This window comes from Lynx canadensis, chromosome C2 (genome assembly GCF_007474595.2).
Source record: "Lynx canadensis isolate LIC74 chromosome C2, mLynCan4.pri.v2, whole genome shotgun sequence".
NCBI lineage: Eukaryota > Metazoa > Chordata > Mammalia > Carnivora > Felidae > Lynx > Lynx canadensis.
The window spans coordinates 103,958,719-103,974,617 of record NC_044311.2 but is presented as its reverse complement, the minus strand read 5'-3'; the positions used below and the strand labels follow the sequence as shown (position 1 = coordinate 103,974,617).

At 37.4% G+C, this 15,899-nt stretch overlaps 1 protein-coding gene across 1 annotated transcript in view; it reads right to left on the bottom strand.

The window, feature by feature from the left end:
- The window catches only part of IFT57 (intraflagellar transport 57), a 54,022-nt gene that overhangs the window by 13,639 nt on the left and 24,484 nt on the right, over positions 1-15,899 (bottom strand). The window contains exon 6 of the mRNA XM_030328974.1: positions 12,478-12,600. Coding sequence (XP_030184834.1) covers positions 12,478-12,600 — 123 coding nt within the window. The remainder of the gene's footprint in view (positions 1-12,477; positions 12,601-15,899) is intronic.

Below are 15,899 nucleotides of genomic sequence, written 5' to 3'. Positions count from 1 at the left end.
GTGGCTCCCTCTCTCTCTCTGACCCTTCCCCGTTCATGCTCTGTCTCTCTATGTCTCAAAAACAAACGTTAAAAAAAAAAAAAGAAAGAAGATTGATGTTAATTGTAGATGATATAATTATATACACTGAAAATGCAAAACAGCCTATAGGACTATTGTTAGAATGAATAAGTGATTTTAGCATGTTTGCTGGAGATGTATACACACACACACACACAGAATTCTATGTTTATATACCAGCAACAGACAGAAAATAAAATCTAAAAGACACTATTTTCAGTAGTATGAAAGAACAACACATAAAACAGTGTCCAAATACAGACCTACACATACATGCTCACTTTTTATGACAAAGCAGTGCACTGGGTCAGCTGTATATATATATATATATATATATATATATATATATATATATATATATATATGAGAAACAAATACATCTTGAGTTCTGCCTCACACCATACATAAGAATCAATGCTAGGTGAATTGCAGATCTCAATGCAAAATGTAAGACAATAAAGCTTCAAAAAGAAAACACAGAATACCTTCATAGCACTGGGGTAAGCAAAGATTCTTAAATAGAACATAAGTATTAGCCACACTCCCTTCTTCCAAAAAAAGATCATTTTGAGTATATTCAAATTAGGCCACTGTTTATCATCATACACCAGTAAGAGTGAAAAGGAAAGCTAAAGAGCACATATTTGCAATACATTATGTCTGACAAAGGATTCATATCCAGAGTATAAAAATAATTTCCATAAATCAAAAAGCAGATAACCCAATAGCAAAAGACAAAAGTGGATATCCAAATGCCAAAAAAACATATGGAAAGGGCTCAACTTTGGTAGTCATCAGGGAAATGCAAATTAAAATGACAATGAGCCCACAACGTATCTACTATGACAAAAATAAAATAAAATAAACTCTGTAGTGAATTCTGATAAAGATGTGGAGCAACTGGAACTCTCACACACTGCTGGGAGGAATACAAATTTGTAATAACCACTTTCAAACCTTATTTGGCATGTACATACACTGTGACCTAGCAATTCCACTCGTAGTGAAATTTCTACTGGAAATGTGTACATATGTTTACCAAATGACATCGTACAAGAATTTTCAAAGCAGTATTATGTGTAATATTATAAACAATTCACAGAAGCCCAGGTGTGGGATACTCTGGAAAGGCGTGACCTGGGCTAGGCAGCTCTCTGCCATCAAAGGAGTGGACAGCTAGAGGATGACTGCTGACCACACTCTCTGTGGTTGGGCAGCAAGTCCCTGCTTATAAGGGGATCTGGACATTTTACCTCTGTCTCCACCACAGGGAGAGAGACTCGGTTACTGATGTTATAACTGTAGCTGCAGAGGTAGAGAGAGGTAGGGCCAAGTCTGAGTGGCAGTCCAAAAGTGATTGGTCTCAAGATTTCAATGTGGAGTAATGATGTTCCTGTGGCATGTTTAATAGCCCATCCGTGGCCAATGACCAAATTCTTTGGGAATGTGATGGCAGGGAGTCACGTGATGTGAAAAAGTCTTGACAGTGGTGGCTGCATATGCCTAAGTTCACTGTAGTAAATGTTGCTGGGGTGGGCTGGTAACTCATCATGCTTTCAAAGCAGGAATGTGACCAGTGGATCTCCATCCTCCACCCAGAACACTCCCTTCCCTAACAACAGAGCATTAACTAAATTCTCTTTTGTCACTTTGCACAAGCAAGTTTGCAGTCTCTATTTCTTGTTCTAATTATTAATTTTTCAGCTTCACCACAGCTCACATTTGTGCACATATTTGTGTGTGTGTGAGAGAGAGGGAAAGCGTGAGATTGTCCATTAAGTATTTTTTTCATGAGATTGAATTACCTTGTTTAAATTTTAAAAAAATGTTTATTTTTGAGAGAGACAGAGAGAGAGCAAGCGAACACGAGCTGGGGAGGGGCAGAGAGAGAAGCAGACAGAGGATCAAAGCCGGCTCTGCACTGACAGCCCGATGCAGGGCTTGAACTCTCCAACTGTGAGATCATGACCTGAGCCAACGCTGGATGCTTAACCGCCTGAGCCACCCAGGTGCCCTGAGACTGAATTACTTTCTTAATGAAAAATGCCCATCAAGTTGTGAGATAATTACAAAATGTAGCTTTCCTGAATTTTTAAATGTGACATGTTTTTTTAATTGCCAGCAGCTTAGTTTTCTGTGGTATACCCTTTTAATATGAAAACATGAATTTTCTTTTAAGTGTTCAAAGAACTAAACATACGACTTAAGAGGAGGGGAGTATGTATGTATGGTATGTCGTATGTGTATATTTGTTGCAGGGAGTAGACTATTTTTCCACTATTGCTGGAAATACGTGTTCCCTCAGGAAAGTTCCTGCTTTCCAGATATTCCTCCTGTTGTAGAGAAAAATAGAGGGTAAGTAAAGGCTATCATAACAGTCACTAGTATTCTCACACCTGTCTGTAATTGAACTGAAACTGGAGATCTATAATCTCTAAATAAAATACCTTGTTAGTTAAATAACTGCCTTTCTAATGTGTGCTCAGAGATTATTATCTTTACTGACTACCATCTGTTACTAAAGTGTTTTCATATGTTGACTCTGACTTACTTTTCATGCTTATTCCATCCGCATCCCTTTTATATGGCCATAAAAATCTCCTCAGTGAGGGTTTCCAGACTTTAGAAGGAGTTAGAAGCCAGAGAAGAGATCTGGCAAGGCAGAGTGGGAGTGAATGGGGCCCTTCTGAGAATACAGGAACACTCTTAGGCCACATCAGAATGTAATTATTTCATTGCGAGTAACCACAATGGATAGGCAGAAGAGATAACCTTGACAGTTGCTCTCAACTTCAGGAATCTACTAATCAAAACTTTGATCCCTTATTATACTCAAAAAACAAAACAAAAAACCTGAAAAATAAATAGAGCTATCTGCATATCTGAAGAACCAAGAAACATAAAAGATTGCCTTGGCATAAGGAAAACAGAATCAAATGTAATGGGATAAAGACTATGGGAGCAAAATGTGTCCAAATATTAAGAAATTTAATAATAAAACAGTGATAGTGAGAACTCCTCCAATATCATTGATTGGAAAAATGAATCAAACCAATTAAAAATTGCATTTCATAGGGAGGTCCATTTGACAAATGGTTTCTGTTTCAATTTATATTCTACGTTAAGTAATTTAAAGGAAACATTAAATCATACTTTGCAATAATGAAATATTTAGGCAGTCTAGAAATTTTAATTATAATCAATATGTATTAATTCACTGCTCTCAATCACAAATGTCTATTTGAAGTATATCTGCTGTGAGGCATTAGTAACTTTCCTCTGCATTGTTTACATAACATGCAGTCTTTATTCCTTATTTCCTTAAAATCTGCTACCACTGTTGATGCTCCTTAGTTAGAGCTGATGGTAATCTCTAAAGCAAAAACACTTGTTCTCCTATTTCAACTTGTGATAAATGAAGCCTTTCCCCCGATCCAGTTGAAGCATTTATCACACTCAGGATAAATAGGAAGGAAAGCATCATCAACTATCTTTAAACAGAGTATCCTGAATGTTCAACAAGACCATGACAGAAGCAGCTAAAAATCTTTTCCAGTTGCTTGAGGATGGCTGGGTTTTTCTCCACCCCTTTGCAGTAGTTTTACGTATATAATTTTAAGCACAGTATTCTTTTCCACAACCCTGATATCTGTCTGTGACCCATATGCTAAAAAGGAAAAAAAACAAAAAAACAAAAAACCCCCCAGTTTTATCAGCTTAAGGAAAAGAAAAAAAAAAAAGAAATGGAGAAAACAACTATAACAAAATAACACCATGTTTTAAAAATAACACAAAAATCCAAAGCAATATTCTGTTTTTTTGTAGTCTCCTTTAAAGAAAGCTTGCCGGTAAAAGTCCATCAGTGAATATTTCCCCTCATTCTCTCAGACAAACGTGGCAGTTGAGTAATCATGCAGGCTGCTCTAAAAATGTATGTGTCTAGTTAATTTAGGCAGTTTATTTTGATAGCATTCACCTCTTTTTGATTATAGCAGGTGTTTCAAGGATAAATTTGCTGAAAATTGTATTTTGTTTAAACAACAGCAGCATGTACATTTATGGCCTTACTATATTAAAAAGCATTTATTGTCTGGCAGCAATAGATACAATTACAAACATTTGTGACAGTAATTGGAGCTATTACTCCTGCATGGAGCCTCATGGAGACCAACTTATTGCCACCTGTATTTACATTTGTTACTGGTAAATGTAAGAGCTGATTTTTTTTTTATTTGGTGCCTTATTTTTTTTAAATTATGTGAATATTTTTCAACAAAAGATCTGTCTACCAGAAAATCTTTAAATATTGTAAATTTCTCTGTTATTCAAATAACAGGCAGAATCTCATTTTAATGACTAATATATACATAAAATGTATTCTTGTATCCCAGCCCACAGAATATATTCTACCTGTTTGCTCATGGATCCAAGAACCCTATCAATATAATATAGCCTTATCCAGCAACTAGAGTACAAGTCTTAAGAAATGCTCTTTATTTCCAAACTATTACAATTCATAAATCCCTGCAGGTCAGAAATATTAGAAAGCTCAATTTTATTAACATTCTTCTTATACTCTATCCAAACACAGCAATGGCAGAAGGTCAAAGCAAGTTACTCTTCTCCACTACTCTGGAATGAGAAAAATACCCCTCTTCTCTTGCTTCCAGACACAGATTCCTCTATAACAGTAAAAAAAGAGAAAGCCTACTATTGTACATTTTCTGCAGGACTTGGCTCCCAATTTGAAGAGACTCGGATCTAATACAGTAATTCTGTAGTCCCTCCAGGTTCATTTAAATGGAATTCCAGCCGCTGATTAATAAAGGCCTCTCTCCTCCCTCTTAGGTTTTAGCTCTCACAGTGACTGGACAGCCCAAGGGCTCAAGACTATTGCAACGATTCCAACCTTAGCACAATGACTCTTCCCGAAAGGTTTCTTGCTGTGAATTACCCAAGGCAACACCTTATGGTTTATTTACGTTAAAAGAAAATCCAATTGTTTGGAGCTGAAATTTAAAGTTTAAGGTTTTGTTTTGTTTTGTTTTTTTACAACTGCACCCTGAGAAAGTCAGACACTGAAAAGCAGGTAAGGATGTAAAAAAGCAGTTCAGTGAATGAATCAAACGCTTGAAATAATTAGAAACACATGCTGTAGTACTTCCAAAGCCTTTCAAAAAATATATAATCTCTTTATCTAAATTCTTGTAATGAACCTGAAGATTTACATAATGAGTAGGAGACATTTTGGAGGAATGAAGGAGGTACTTAGCCAACTATCTTTTAAAACAACAAAGCAAGAAACATTTAATTATAATTTGGAAAAAAATCAATTTAAGTCATTAATCAAAATTTTAATTACAATATCCACAGGGCATTAAAGCATGATAGAACATTTGTTCATTGCATTAAATACCTCATATTAAATCATTATAATACATAATTGTTTAGGAATAAATACTGTATAATTGAAGAAAAGGGCCTATGTAAGGTTTAGTTGAAAACTGATTTCACACTTTCTGCTCTTCCTGATTTCTGGGGAACAGGAATAAATATTATTAATGTTTACTTTGTTTCTATTATGGTAAAAACCCTTGAAAAAAGTCCTTCTGATAAAGACTGATAAGACTGATCATTAAAGAAGCCACTTTCCCTCAGTTCAATGGATGGCACTGAGAGACTGAAAGTACAAATAAACAACAGACAAAGGCCAGATCATCACACAAAAGAGAATTCTGACCCACAATCTGCAGCAACTAGTCCAGGAAGTCAAACCATAACCTCCTTGTGAAGTAAGCCCATGGCAGAGTTAGCAGCTGCCAGCTTCCTGAATGTTTCTCCCCAAGCCCCTGGCTTCCAATGCAGGACCAACCAGACAAAGTCACACTATCTTCCCCCACCCGGTCACCCAGGAGGCCCTGCTTCTAGTTAGTTCTGCCTCCAAATCTCCAGTCATATCTGAACATTTCTGAAGCCTTTGCTTTCTCCCACTATGTATCTTCTACCTTCTCCTGCCCGCCTTTAAGTCTCTGCCAAATGCAGGCAATGGTGGCTAACTCCCCGGCCATAGCAAGCTCTGCATAAACAGTCTTTGTCCTAATTTACGTGGTCTCTGTTTATTTCCACGCAGTCAAACATGGGCTTGTTTTTCCATAGTAACAAGAAAACTAAAAATGATAGGTGGATTGTCTTCAAGAAACAGCATTAAATACTGAATGATTCAAAATTAATAAAAAAAATACAGAAAGTGAAATTTATATGAATCTGCAACCACATCTTCTAAATCCCCAGAAATTATGGGACATGAAGAATTCTCATCTTCAACTACTGTTATTACTCCACTCGGCAACTGTCAACTGACTCACTTAAAAGGTTTTTAATTATTTTTACGTTTAATTTATTTTTGAGAGCAAGAGAGACAGAGCATGAGCCGGGGAGGGGCAGAGAGAGAGAGGGAGACAGAATCTGAAGCTGGCTCCAGGCTCTGAGCTGTCAACACAGCCCGATGTGGGGCTCAAACTTATGAACTGTGAGATCATGACCTGAGTCGAAGTTGGACATTTAACTGACTAAGCCACCTGGGCGCCCCTCACTTAAAAGTTTTTTTAAAAATTACTATTATGGATTTAAAAATATTTCAGTCATGAAGGAAAATATTATCCTTCAATAAATGTGACAAAGTGCTTCTACCTGCAGTAACCACTTGTTTCTTTAAAATGGCTAACTGGCTGGGGCGCCTGGGTGGCGCAGTCGGTTAAGTGTCCGACTTCAGCCAGGTCACGATCTCGTGGTCCGGGAGTTCGAGCCCCGCGTCAGGCTCTGGGCTGATGGCTCAGAGCCTGGAGCCTGTTTCCGATTCTGTGTCTCCCTCTCTCTCTGCCCCTCGCCCGTTCATGCTCTGTCTCTCTCTGTCCCAAAAATAAATAAACGTTGAAAAAAAAAAATAAAATGGCTAACTGGCAGATTCCGTTTCTTGCTATTGGTCTGTATTCTCAGATCTCACAGTCCTTACTTATGCTTGCCCATATTGTAACCATTAGCTCTTGCATGACTCTATCTGGCCATTCCTCCACCCAAGATCTTAGACCTGGTCTGACCCCAACCTGCTGGGCTTGGCCAACCCATCTCTGCTACATGCCACTCAGCTAAAGTTATGTCCATGATATACTATTATGTTTTATAAAAGGTATAATCTCAACTATATACATAAGAGCACATGGAAATAGTGGTCAATATATATTAAGTGAGTCTTCTGGCAACATTCTAAGTGCTTAAGATAGGTTAATTCATTTAATCCTTTCAATAAGTCTTTGAGGTATGTTTTATAATGAACTCCATTTTACAGATGAGGAAACTGAGGCACAGAGTGGTTGAAACTTGCCCATGGGGTCCAATGGCTAGTAAGTGTTAGAGCCAGGATTCATACTCAAGCAACCTGGATTCAGAATTTGTGCTTTTAACCAGTATGCTGTACTATCACTAAGTGAATAGGTAAGAGCCTGGGTGGTAGGTTCAAATATCACATCTGTGACTTACTAGGCAAAGCCAAGTTAACCTCACTTCACTGTATTTCAGTTTCCTCCCCTGTGGTAAAAGGTACCTGCATCTAATAAGGCAGTGGAAAGGATTAAGTGAGCTAATATATGTGAAATGTTAAGAACTGCACTTGGCACATGGTAAACACTTAGTAAATGTCAGTTATTATTATCATTTTATATATAACTTTACTAGGGAAAAAAACTGGAAAGATTTACCAAAGTGATACTTACATGAAACTGATTACATCCCCATGTAAGGATATAAGGCTTATGTTTTAAAATATTCCCTTAAATGATGGAAGCATTAGTGCAGAAATTTTGTTAAATTCTTCCTGAATACTGATACAGGAACTGAATACAAGACCTCCGTGACAGAACACAATATTATAGTAACAATACTATAATTTAACAATAATTAACATTTATTATTAGGCATTAATTATGTCACAGACACTGTTCTTGGTGCTTTACAACAGCTTTGTGAGGTAACTAATATGATTAGTCCCATTTTACAGATTAGGAAAAGGAGGGACAGAAAGGTTGAGTAGCTTGCCCTGGATTGAACATGTAATAAGTGGTAGAAATATGAATTGAAGGTGCCAAGGGAAGATGTGTGAGATAGGCTCCATCTTCTCCTGGTCTTTGTGGCTGCCACAGTTCCACTAAGCTTCTGAAGCTTTGGCTCAGTAAATCAGGAATTGATAGTGAAACTAAACATGGAATTGACAGCTTCTCTTTCATAGCACACTGCCTAGCCCCTTTCCCCTTGAATTGTTTCCATATTATTTTTATAATTAAAAACAAGAGTGTATTTGAAAAAGACTCAGAGTTTAAGATAATTCTTGACCAGTTACAGATTTAAATTTAGTCTGATTATAGTCACAGATATTTGCTCTTAGTTTTAAATTCCACCAGAGTCCTTACGTAACACTTGTCACCACTCCTGGGTCTAATAAAAAAAATAAAAAAAATAAAATAATAAAAACAATAAAAAAGAGATAAAAAGAAGAAGGGAAAGAGATATAAAGAGAAAAATGAACTAAGGAGGGAAGGAACAAAAAGTACAAGATATACAGTCTTAGTATACTAATAATACTCGTAGACAATTTGATTAGGTGGCACTCATGTCTACTCTAGTTTAGCTGTCCTCAGACTGCCCTTCTAAGGAATGGACTCCAGAGCCTTACTCACTTGGTCATAACTGAGGCATTAACTAGAATGGAATGACCCAGGACTTGGCTGGCTTTGTTGACTTTCTTGGCAGAACTTCTGTGTCTTTAGACACATTATTCCAAGTTGGGGCAATATGAGTTGGTCTCTGGGTATATAACACTCTAGAAGGAATCACCAGGAGCATTCTCTAAACCAACTCTAAAAAGGGAACTACTAATATAGTCCATTGAAGCTAACATATGACAAAAGTCCTTCACCTTCAGTTGTGGAACATATCATTTGCATTTTTGGCAACATTTTAATTTTCCCAATTGTAATTTAAGCTAATATTAAAATTCGTTTGCATTCTTCGAAAACTGGCAACAGTAACGAGTGCTGCCAGAAAAAAGAATAACCTCGTCTTACAATAAAACCTAATTACAACATTACAGAGAATATAAAATAAAATATCAGTATACGAGAGCATCTCATCAAAACAACAAAAAGAAAAGGAGATTTACTTATTATTTATTTATTAATTTTTTTTGTTAGTTACCTGCCAAGAAGCACACAAGCACTGAACTTGTGAGGAAAAAAAGCAAAACAAACATTTGATCCAGTGCTAAAGAAATATGGGACTTATTTACTGCTAACACAAGGACATTTTAAAGAACTTTTTAGGGGCGCCTGGGTGGCGCAGTCGGTTAAACGTCCGACTTCAGCCAGGTCACAATCTCGCGGTCCGTGAGTTCGAGCCCCGCGTCAGGCTCTGGGCTGATGGCTCAGAGCCTGGAGCCTGTTTCCAATTCTGTGTCTCCCTCTCTCTCTGCCCCTTCCCCGTTCATGCTCTGTCTCTCTCTGTCCCAAAAATAAATAAACGTTGAAAAAAAAAAAAAGAACTTTTTAATGGATTTAAATAATGGAGGCCCTGTATAGTTATCTCCCACATCTCTATGCTACTTAAAAATTAATCTAATAATGATCAGTAAAACACACTGATCTGAAAACAGCTCATTTTCCCTCAAACACAAAGTTGAAGTCTCCAAATGTCCTAAATAGCCTGTGTCGAGTGAAAGGTAATTATTTTCCCCAAAAGTAAAGGAGAGGGTTTGGTTTTGGTTGAGTCAGGAGTGGAGGAAGAATGGGATGTAGCATGAAGCTGGAGTCAAACTCTTCTGATGAAGGAGGATAGTGAGCCCATGAGAAACCTCGTACGTGACCAGGTTATTTTTATTTCTGTGACATGAAAAATATGTCTTTATTTACTAACCCTTTATTTTCTCAAATCAACATACAATTTCATTTTTCTTAAGTAAGCTGAATAAATTGACCCCAAACCTGCATTTCCTATTTGATACCTCTGAAATACTTAGAAGAGTTTGTGAAATACTAGGCACAAAGACCAAACGATCTAGAAAAGAATTCTGAAAAAAAAAAAATCAGATGTAACTTTAGATCAGCATATTTTACCACAATACTGAGATTGAGCCCATCGAGCCCTGCATCAGACAGCACAGAGCCTGCTTGGGATTCTCTCCCCCTGCTGTCACCCTTTTCCATGTGCACATGTTCTCCTCTCTCTCTCTCTCTCTCTCTCTCTCTTTTAAAATAAATAAATAAATGTAAAAATAAAAAAATTACCAATGCTATCAAACAGAAAAAAATGGAAATATATAATTTTTTAAAAATCTAAATTCAAAATGATATTCATATAAAGAAAAAAGCCCTCAAAACTTTATGTGACATTTTGGAATGTTGCCTGTAAAATCTGACTTTTTATTAATTTGGCACAGTATATCCTCATAAGATCAAGGCTGGTAATGTATGGCACAAGACTAAGAGTCCAACTTTCACCTAGTTAATTCTTCTCCAATCAGGAGATCACTGATTCTCTAAGAACCCAGGATTCTGATTACTACAATATTAGTTTGTAGTAGAACTTAACCTGTACTTAGTTTTGCAAAACTGTATGTGTTAGCTGTTACATTTATATTCTTCCTTTATTCAGTTACTCCTGTTATGTAGAAATCAATGACTATCCTTTAAAAAACACTCTTGTGTGATCGATCCTATTAGGTTCTAAATGAGATGCTGGATGTCAAGAGTTAGTTAGCTTGAAAGTTAAATAAGTTAAAGGTTTCCGTATGGAATTAAGATGTACCTGAGAGTTCCTAACTACACAGTTATTTTAACATGTCATTCTAACTAGAATAACAATAATAATTTTTAATTTTATGAGTTCTGCTCTTATAAAAATAAAGAAGTAGAAATTACATTTTTACCAAAAACTAAAGAATTAGAAGTTACATTTTTACCAAAAAAAATTACATTTTTGCAAATTACAACTTTTAGCAGAGGTTGAATCAGTGAAGAAATCTGATTCTTTCTTTGCATATCTCATATGTAAATATGTATTAACACATATGTATTAACACAATATAACACAATTGTAATAACACAATATGTATTAACACATATTTACATATGAGATATGCAAACAAGAATTTACCCCTAATGTAGTCAAATAATGGCTACATAATAGTGTCTGGGAAAATACATGGTAAACAGGCTGCAGGATTTGCCCACTTACCTTTAAGTTTGTTCCACAGCTGTTCAGTCTAGCAAGACCTTTGCTGCCTTTATCCTATTGTAGGACTGCCCTAGGAGTCTAGGCTACTTCTTACCTTCTCCAGGACACAGTTTTACAAGCCCAAATCCAGACATTCTAAGAATAAATTCATTTCTAAGGCACTCTGAAAACAGCAATCTTTGGGGGTAGATTCAGGACCATATTTTCAACGTTTATTTATTTTTGGGACAGAGAGAGACAGAGCATGAACGGGGGAGGGGCAGAGAGAGAGGGAGACGCAGAATCGGAAACAGGCTCCAGGCTCCGAGCCATCAGCCCAGAGCCTGACGCGGGGCTCGAACTCACGGACCGCGAGATCGTGACCTGGCTGAAGTCGGACGCTTAACCGACTGCGCCACCCAGGCGCCCCCAGGACCATATTTTCGGAGTAACAAGCTTCCCTAGAACCTTGTTCTGTAATGCTGGTGCTCTTCTCCTGCCTCCAGGGATGGAAACTCGTTAGTTTCTTTACCTAGATGTCTCTCTCTCCAGTCTCTTTTGTAGACATTATTATAGTATTAATGAGGATAGGATTGTCTAGTCACCTGATAGTTTTTTCTGACGTTCTTGTAAAAGGAAGCAGAAACTTGATTATGGGCCAGTTCATTCATCTGGCCCAATCTCCAAAACTTAATGCAAATGCTTTGATTATTTTCTTATTATCCGACTTTTAATCATATGTACTGAATAGATTATGTAAGGCAACTTCCAGGATGTCTTCTGTTCTGCCATCCAGCAGAGCTCCAAAACCATTTTCTAACTATAATCAGTTGCTATACAGTCACGAAATTCCAATTTCATTTACTATTTACCTAAACAAAATAAGATTTCTAAGAAAATACATCAAAGTATATTAAGAAAATACCCCTCAATCCCAGGGAAACATGACGTGTTCCAAATCACTTTAAAGATCTATTCCTCTCTTTCCTTCTTTAATATTATTTATTCATTCAACAACAATTTACTAAATCTCTGTTAAGACAAAACACTGGAAACCGAATCCTACCCGCTTAAATCGTTCATATAATTAGTAGTGCCTTTGACCCTGAAATTGCCTTATGAAGATCCATTTGAAAAACTGCGTTCTATCTTCTCTACCTTATTGTCAGTCCTAATCGTGACTTTCAGTTGTGGTAGTACACGTTCCACTTCGAGACTCCATTCCGCAGCATCTGTTGTGGATTCCAAAATATCTTCTTGTTTGGCAGACTCGTTCATATCCTAAGAAAGGAAAGATATCACAAGATTGAGAGTTTATAAAAAGAAATGGTAAAATTTTGAGGCATTTTAGCAGGACTGCACAATTTATATCAAGTATGGTAGTGTTAAAATTACAGTGACAGAAGAAGTTCTTATCTGTCCTCCTATCCATGTTGAAAGAAAACAATGCTCAAACCTGGTAGAATAACAAAATAAGTATTTTCAAAAAGAAGCAAATATAGGATTCAACCATTTTGACAAAAAACAATGCTTTTGAAATATCAGAGTGAACTCAACGGGAATATTGTCAAATCAACAAGCCATTTAGGTATGTTAATTGGTAACAGTAAAGGAGATACAAACATTCACACATTTGATAAGAAAACATTGTCTCAGTTTGAATTTTTTTTTAAGTTTATTTATTCTGAGAGAAAGAGAGAGAGAGAGAGCAAGCAGCAGAAGCAGGGGAGGGGCAGAGAGAAGTAGAGAGAAAAAATCCCATGCAGGCTCCGTGCACTATGAACACAGAGCCAGATGCCGGGCTAGACCCCACGAACCATGAGATCATGACCTGAGCTGAAATCAACAGTCAGAGCGCTTAACTAACTGAGCCACCCTGGCACACTGAATTTTCCATACTGAAATATAAACGCCAAATCTGAAAGACAAAAAAGATAAGATCCCAGAAGCCAAGAGGCCATTACTTAGACAGTTTTTATTCATAATTTAAGTGATATTTTGGTTAGGTCAAACTATAATGTAGTTTAAAAATGTAACTTAATATAGATCTACTTGAACTCAAATAGGGTGGGGCCACATTTTTGCATTTGGTTTCTGCTGTTGAGTGATAAAATCAATTCATGTCTGTTTTTGAATTACAAAAGGAAAACTTTTTTTTTTCATTTTCCTAGGCTTTCACATGTCAGCATTAAGTATGTATAGATCTGAAAACATAAAGAATGTACAAATTAATGATTTAAAGATAAAGCCTGGGGTGCCTGGGTGGCTCAGTCTATTAGGTGACCAACTCTTGATTTCGACTCAGGTCATGATCTCACGGTTCATGGGATGATTGAGCCTCGCTTCTGGCTCCTGAACTGACAGCGAGGAGCCTGCTTGGGATTCTCTCTCTCCTCTCCCTCTGCCCCTTCCCTGCTGTCACGTGCAAAGATAAAGCCTAACACATTAGTTTTGGTAGCAACTTTTCGTTTAAGCTTCCTTGATAAATTGTAAGAAAATGTAATGAAAACATAAAAAAATTTATTACCATACGAAAAAAAGAGATCTGAAGACATAAACAGCCAAATACAATGTATAAACCTTATATGGATTCTAGTTTGAACAATCTATGAAAAGATGTTTTTGAGACAATCAGGGAAATCTGAATGTGGAAGAGTATTAGAGGATATAAGGAATTATTACAAATTTTATAGGTATTATAATAGCATGATGGTTATGTTTAAAAACAAGGCCCTATAAATAGAGATAAATGCTGAACTATGTATAGGTAAGTGGACATGATGTCTGAAACTTACTTAAGATACTTTTGATACTTACTAAGGGCAAAGGAAAAAAGTGGGGCCTCTGGAGGAATCATGGCTGACAAACTATTAACTGCTGAAGCTGGGTAATGTTACATAAGAGTTCACTATTTTGCACTTCTGTGTATGTTTGAAATTTCTCATAATGCAAAACTTAAAAGTAAAAGATTATATAAATAACCTCATGGTGAAATTACATTCTCAATGTGAATTTATGTCACTTAAAGACATTTCTTTTTTTTTTTTTTAATTTTTTTTTTTTTCTTTCAACGTTTATTTATTTTTGGGACAGAGAGAGACAGAGCATGAACGGGGGAGGGGTAGAGAGAGAGGGAGACACAGAATCGGAAACAGGCTCCAGCCTCTGAGCCATCAGCCCAGAGCCCGACGCGGGGCTCGAACTCCCGGACCGCGAGATCGTGACCTGGCTGAAGTCGGACGTTTAACCGACTGCGCCACCCAGGCGCCCCAAAGACATTTCTTAAAATGAAAGCTCATTAGACAAGTCTTTCCAATCCAGTCTAACACTAAGTATAAGAATAACCTTATATCAGGATTTGTATTTTGGTGGGAGATTGAGGTCTTTAGGGGCTTTAAAGTCCCGACTGAGTCTCTAGAGCACTGTTGGTATAAGAAAGTCTCTCTCCTACCTCCTAGTTCATGTTAGCAAGTCCTGAACAGATTCAGAGTCTTAAAAGGAGCATATATTGCTTTTTGTTCAGAAATTCAGGGGGGCTATATAGTTCTAACCACACAATTAGAGGATGGATAACTAGTATATGCTTTTACATTTTACAATATATAGTCTGAATTTATTCAAGTACATTCTACTTTAAAAAAAATAGAAGTATAAAAAAATATTAGCATTAGTTTAAGTAAAATGTGAAAACTAAGTGAAAAATGTTCAAGATTCTGTTTTAAATATTAAAGTACTCACTTTATTTTTTAAAAAAAAATTTTTTTTTTCAACGTTTTTTATTTATTTTGGGACAGAGAGAGACAGAGCATGAACGGGGAGGGGCAGAGAGAGAGAGGGAGACACAGAATCGGAAACAGGCTCCAGGCTCCGAGCCATCAGCCCAGAGCCTGACGCGGGGCTCGAACTCACGGACCGCGAGATCGTGACCTGGCTGAAGTCGGACGCTTAACCGACTGCGCCACCCAGGCGCCCCTGAAGTACTCACTTTAATATAGAAACATTGTATTACTTTGAGTACTAGCAGAATGCTACCACAGTATTCACAAAGCAGACATGTGAACTTTTCTGAGACATGTGTGACAGCAGAAGAGACACGGAGTCTCCCAGTTGAAACCTAAAGCCATGGGGAAAGCTCTCCATCATGTAACTCCACCCTGGCGCCCACAGCATGCATATAGACTTGGAGGAGCCGGGGGCTTGCTCACTCACTGGCCTACCCCAGTACCTGTACCTGGCTCTAGGTGGCCCAATTCTGACTGGCTCCTTTTCTGGGTAGACGGATGGGAATGGGGGTGGGATGTGGCGGGCGGATGTGTGCACTGCCAGTGTGCGTGAGCCCTGACATTTGGGGTGTATGTGTGGTATATACACAGGCTCACTCTTGCCAGGGCTATGGGGCCCTGCATCCCATTCCCACTGAACCTGGGTGGGCCAAAGGGGCATGACCTCTCAGCAGCAGTGTTGTAGGATTCGTAATAGAAGGTAGATGTTCTGATCACTGATTTAAAAATAAGATTGCTTTATGGAACCACCATTTGGGTGATCTGAAGCTGGGTAGTCCTGATTAAACCCCAGAGCCA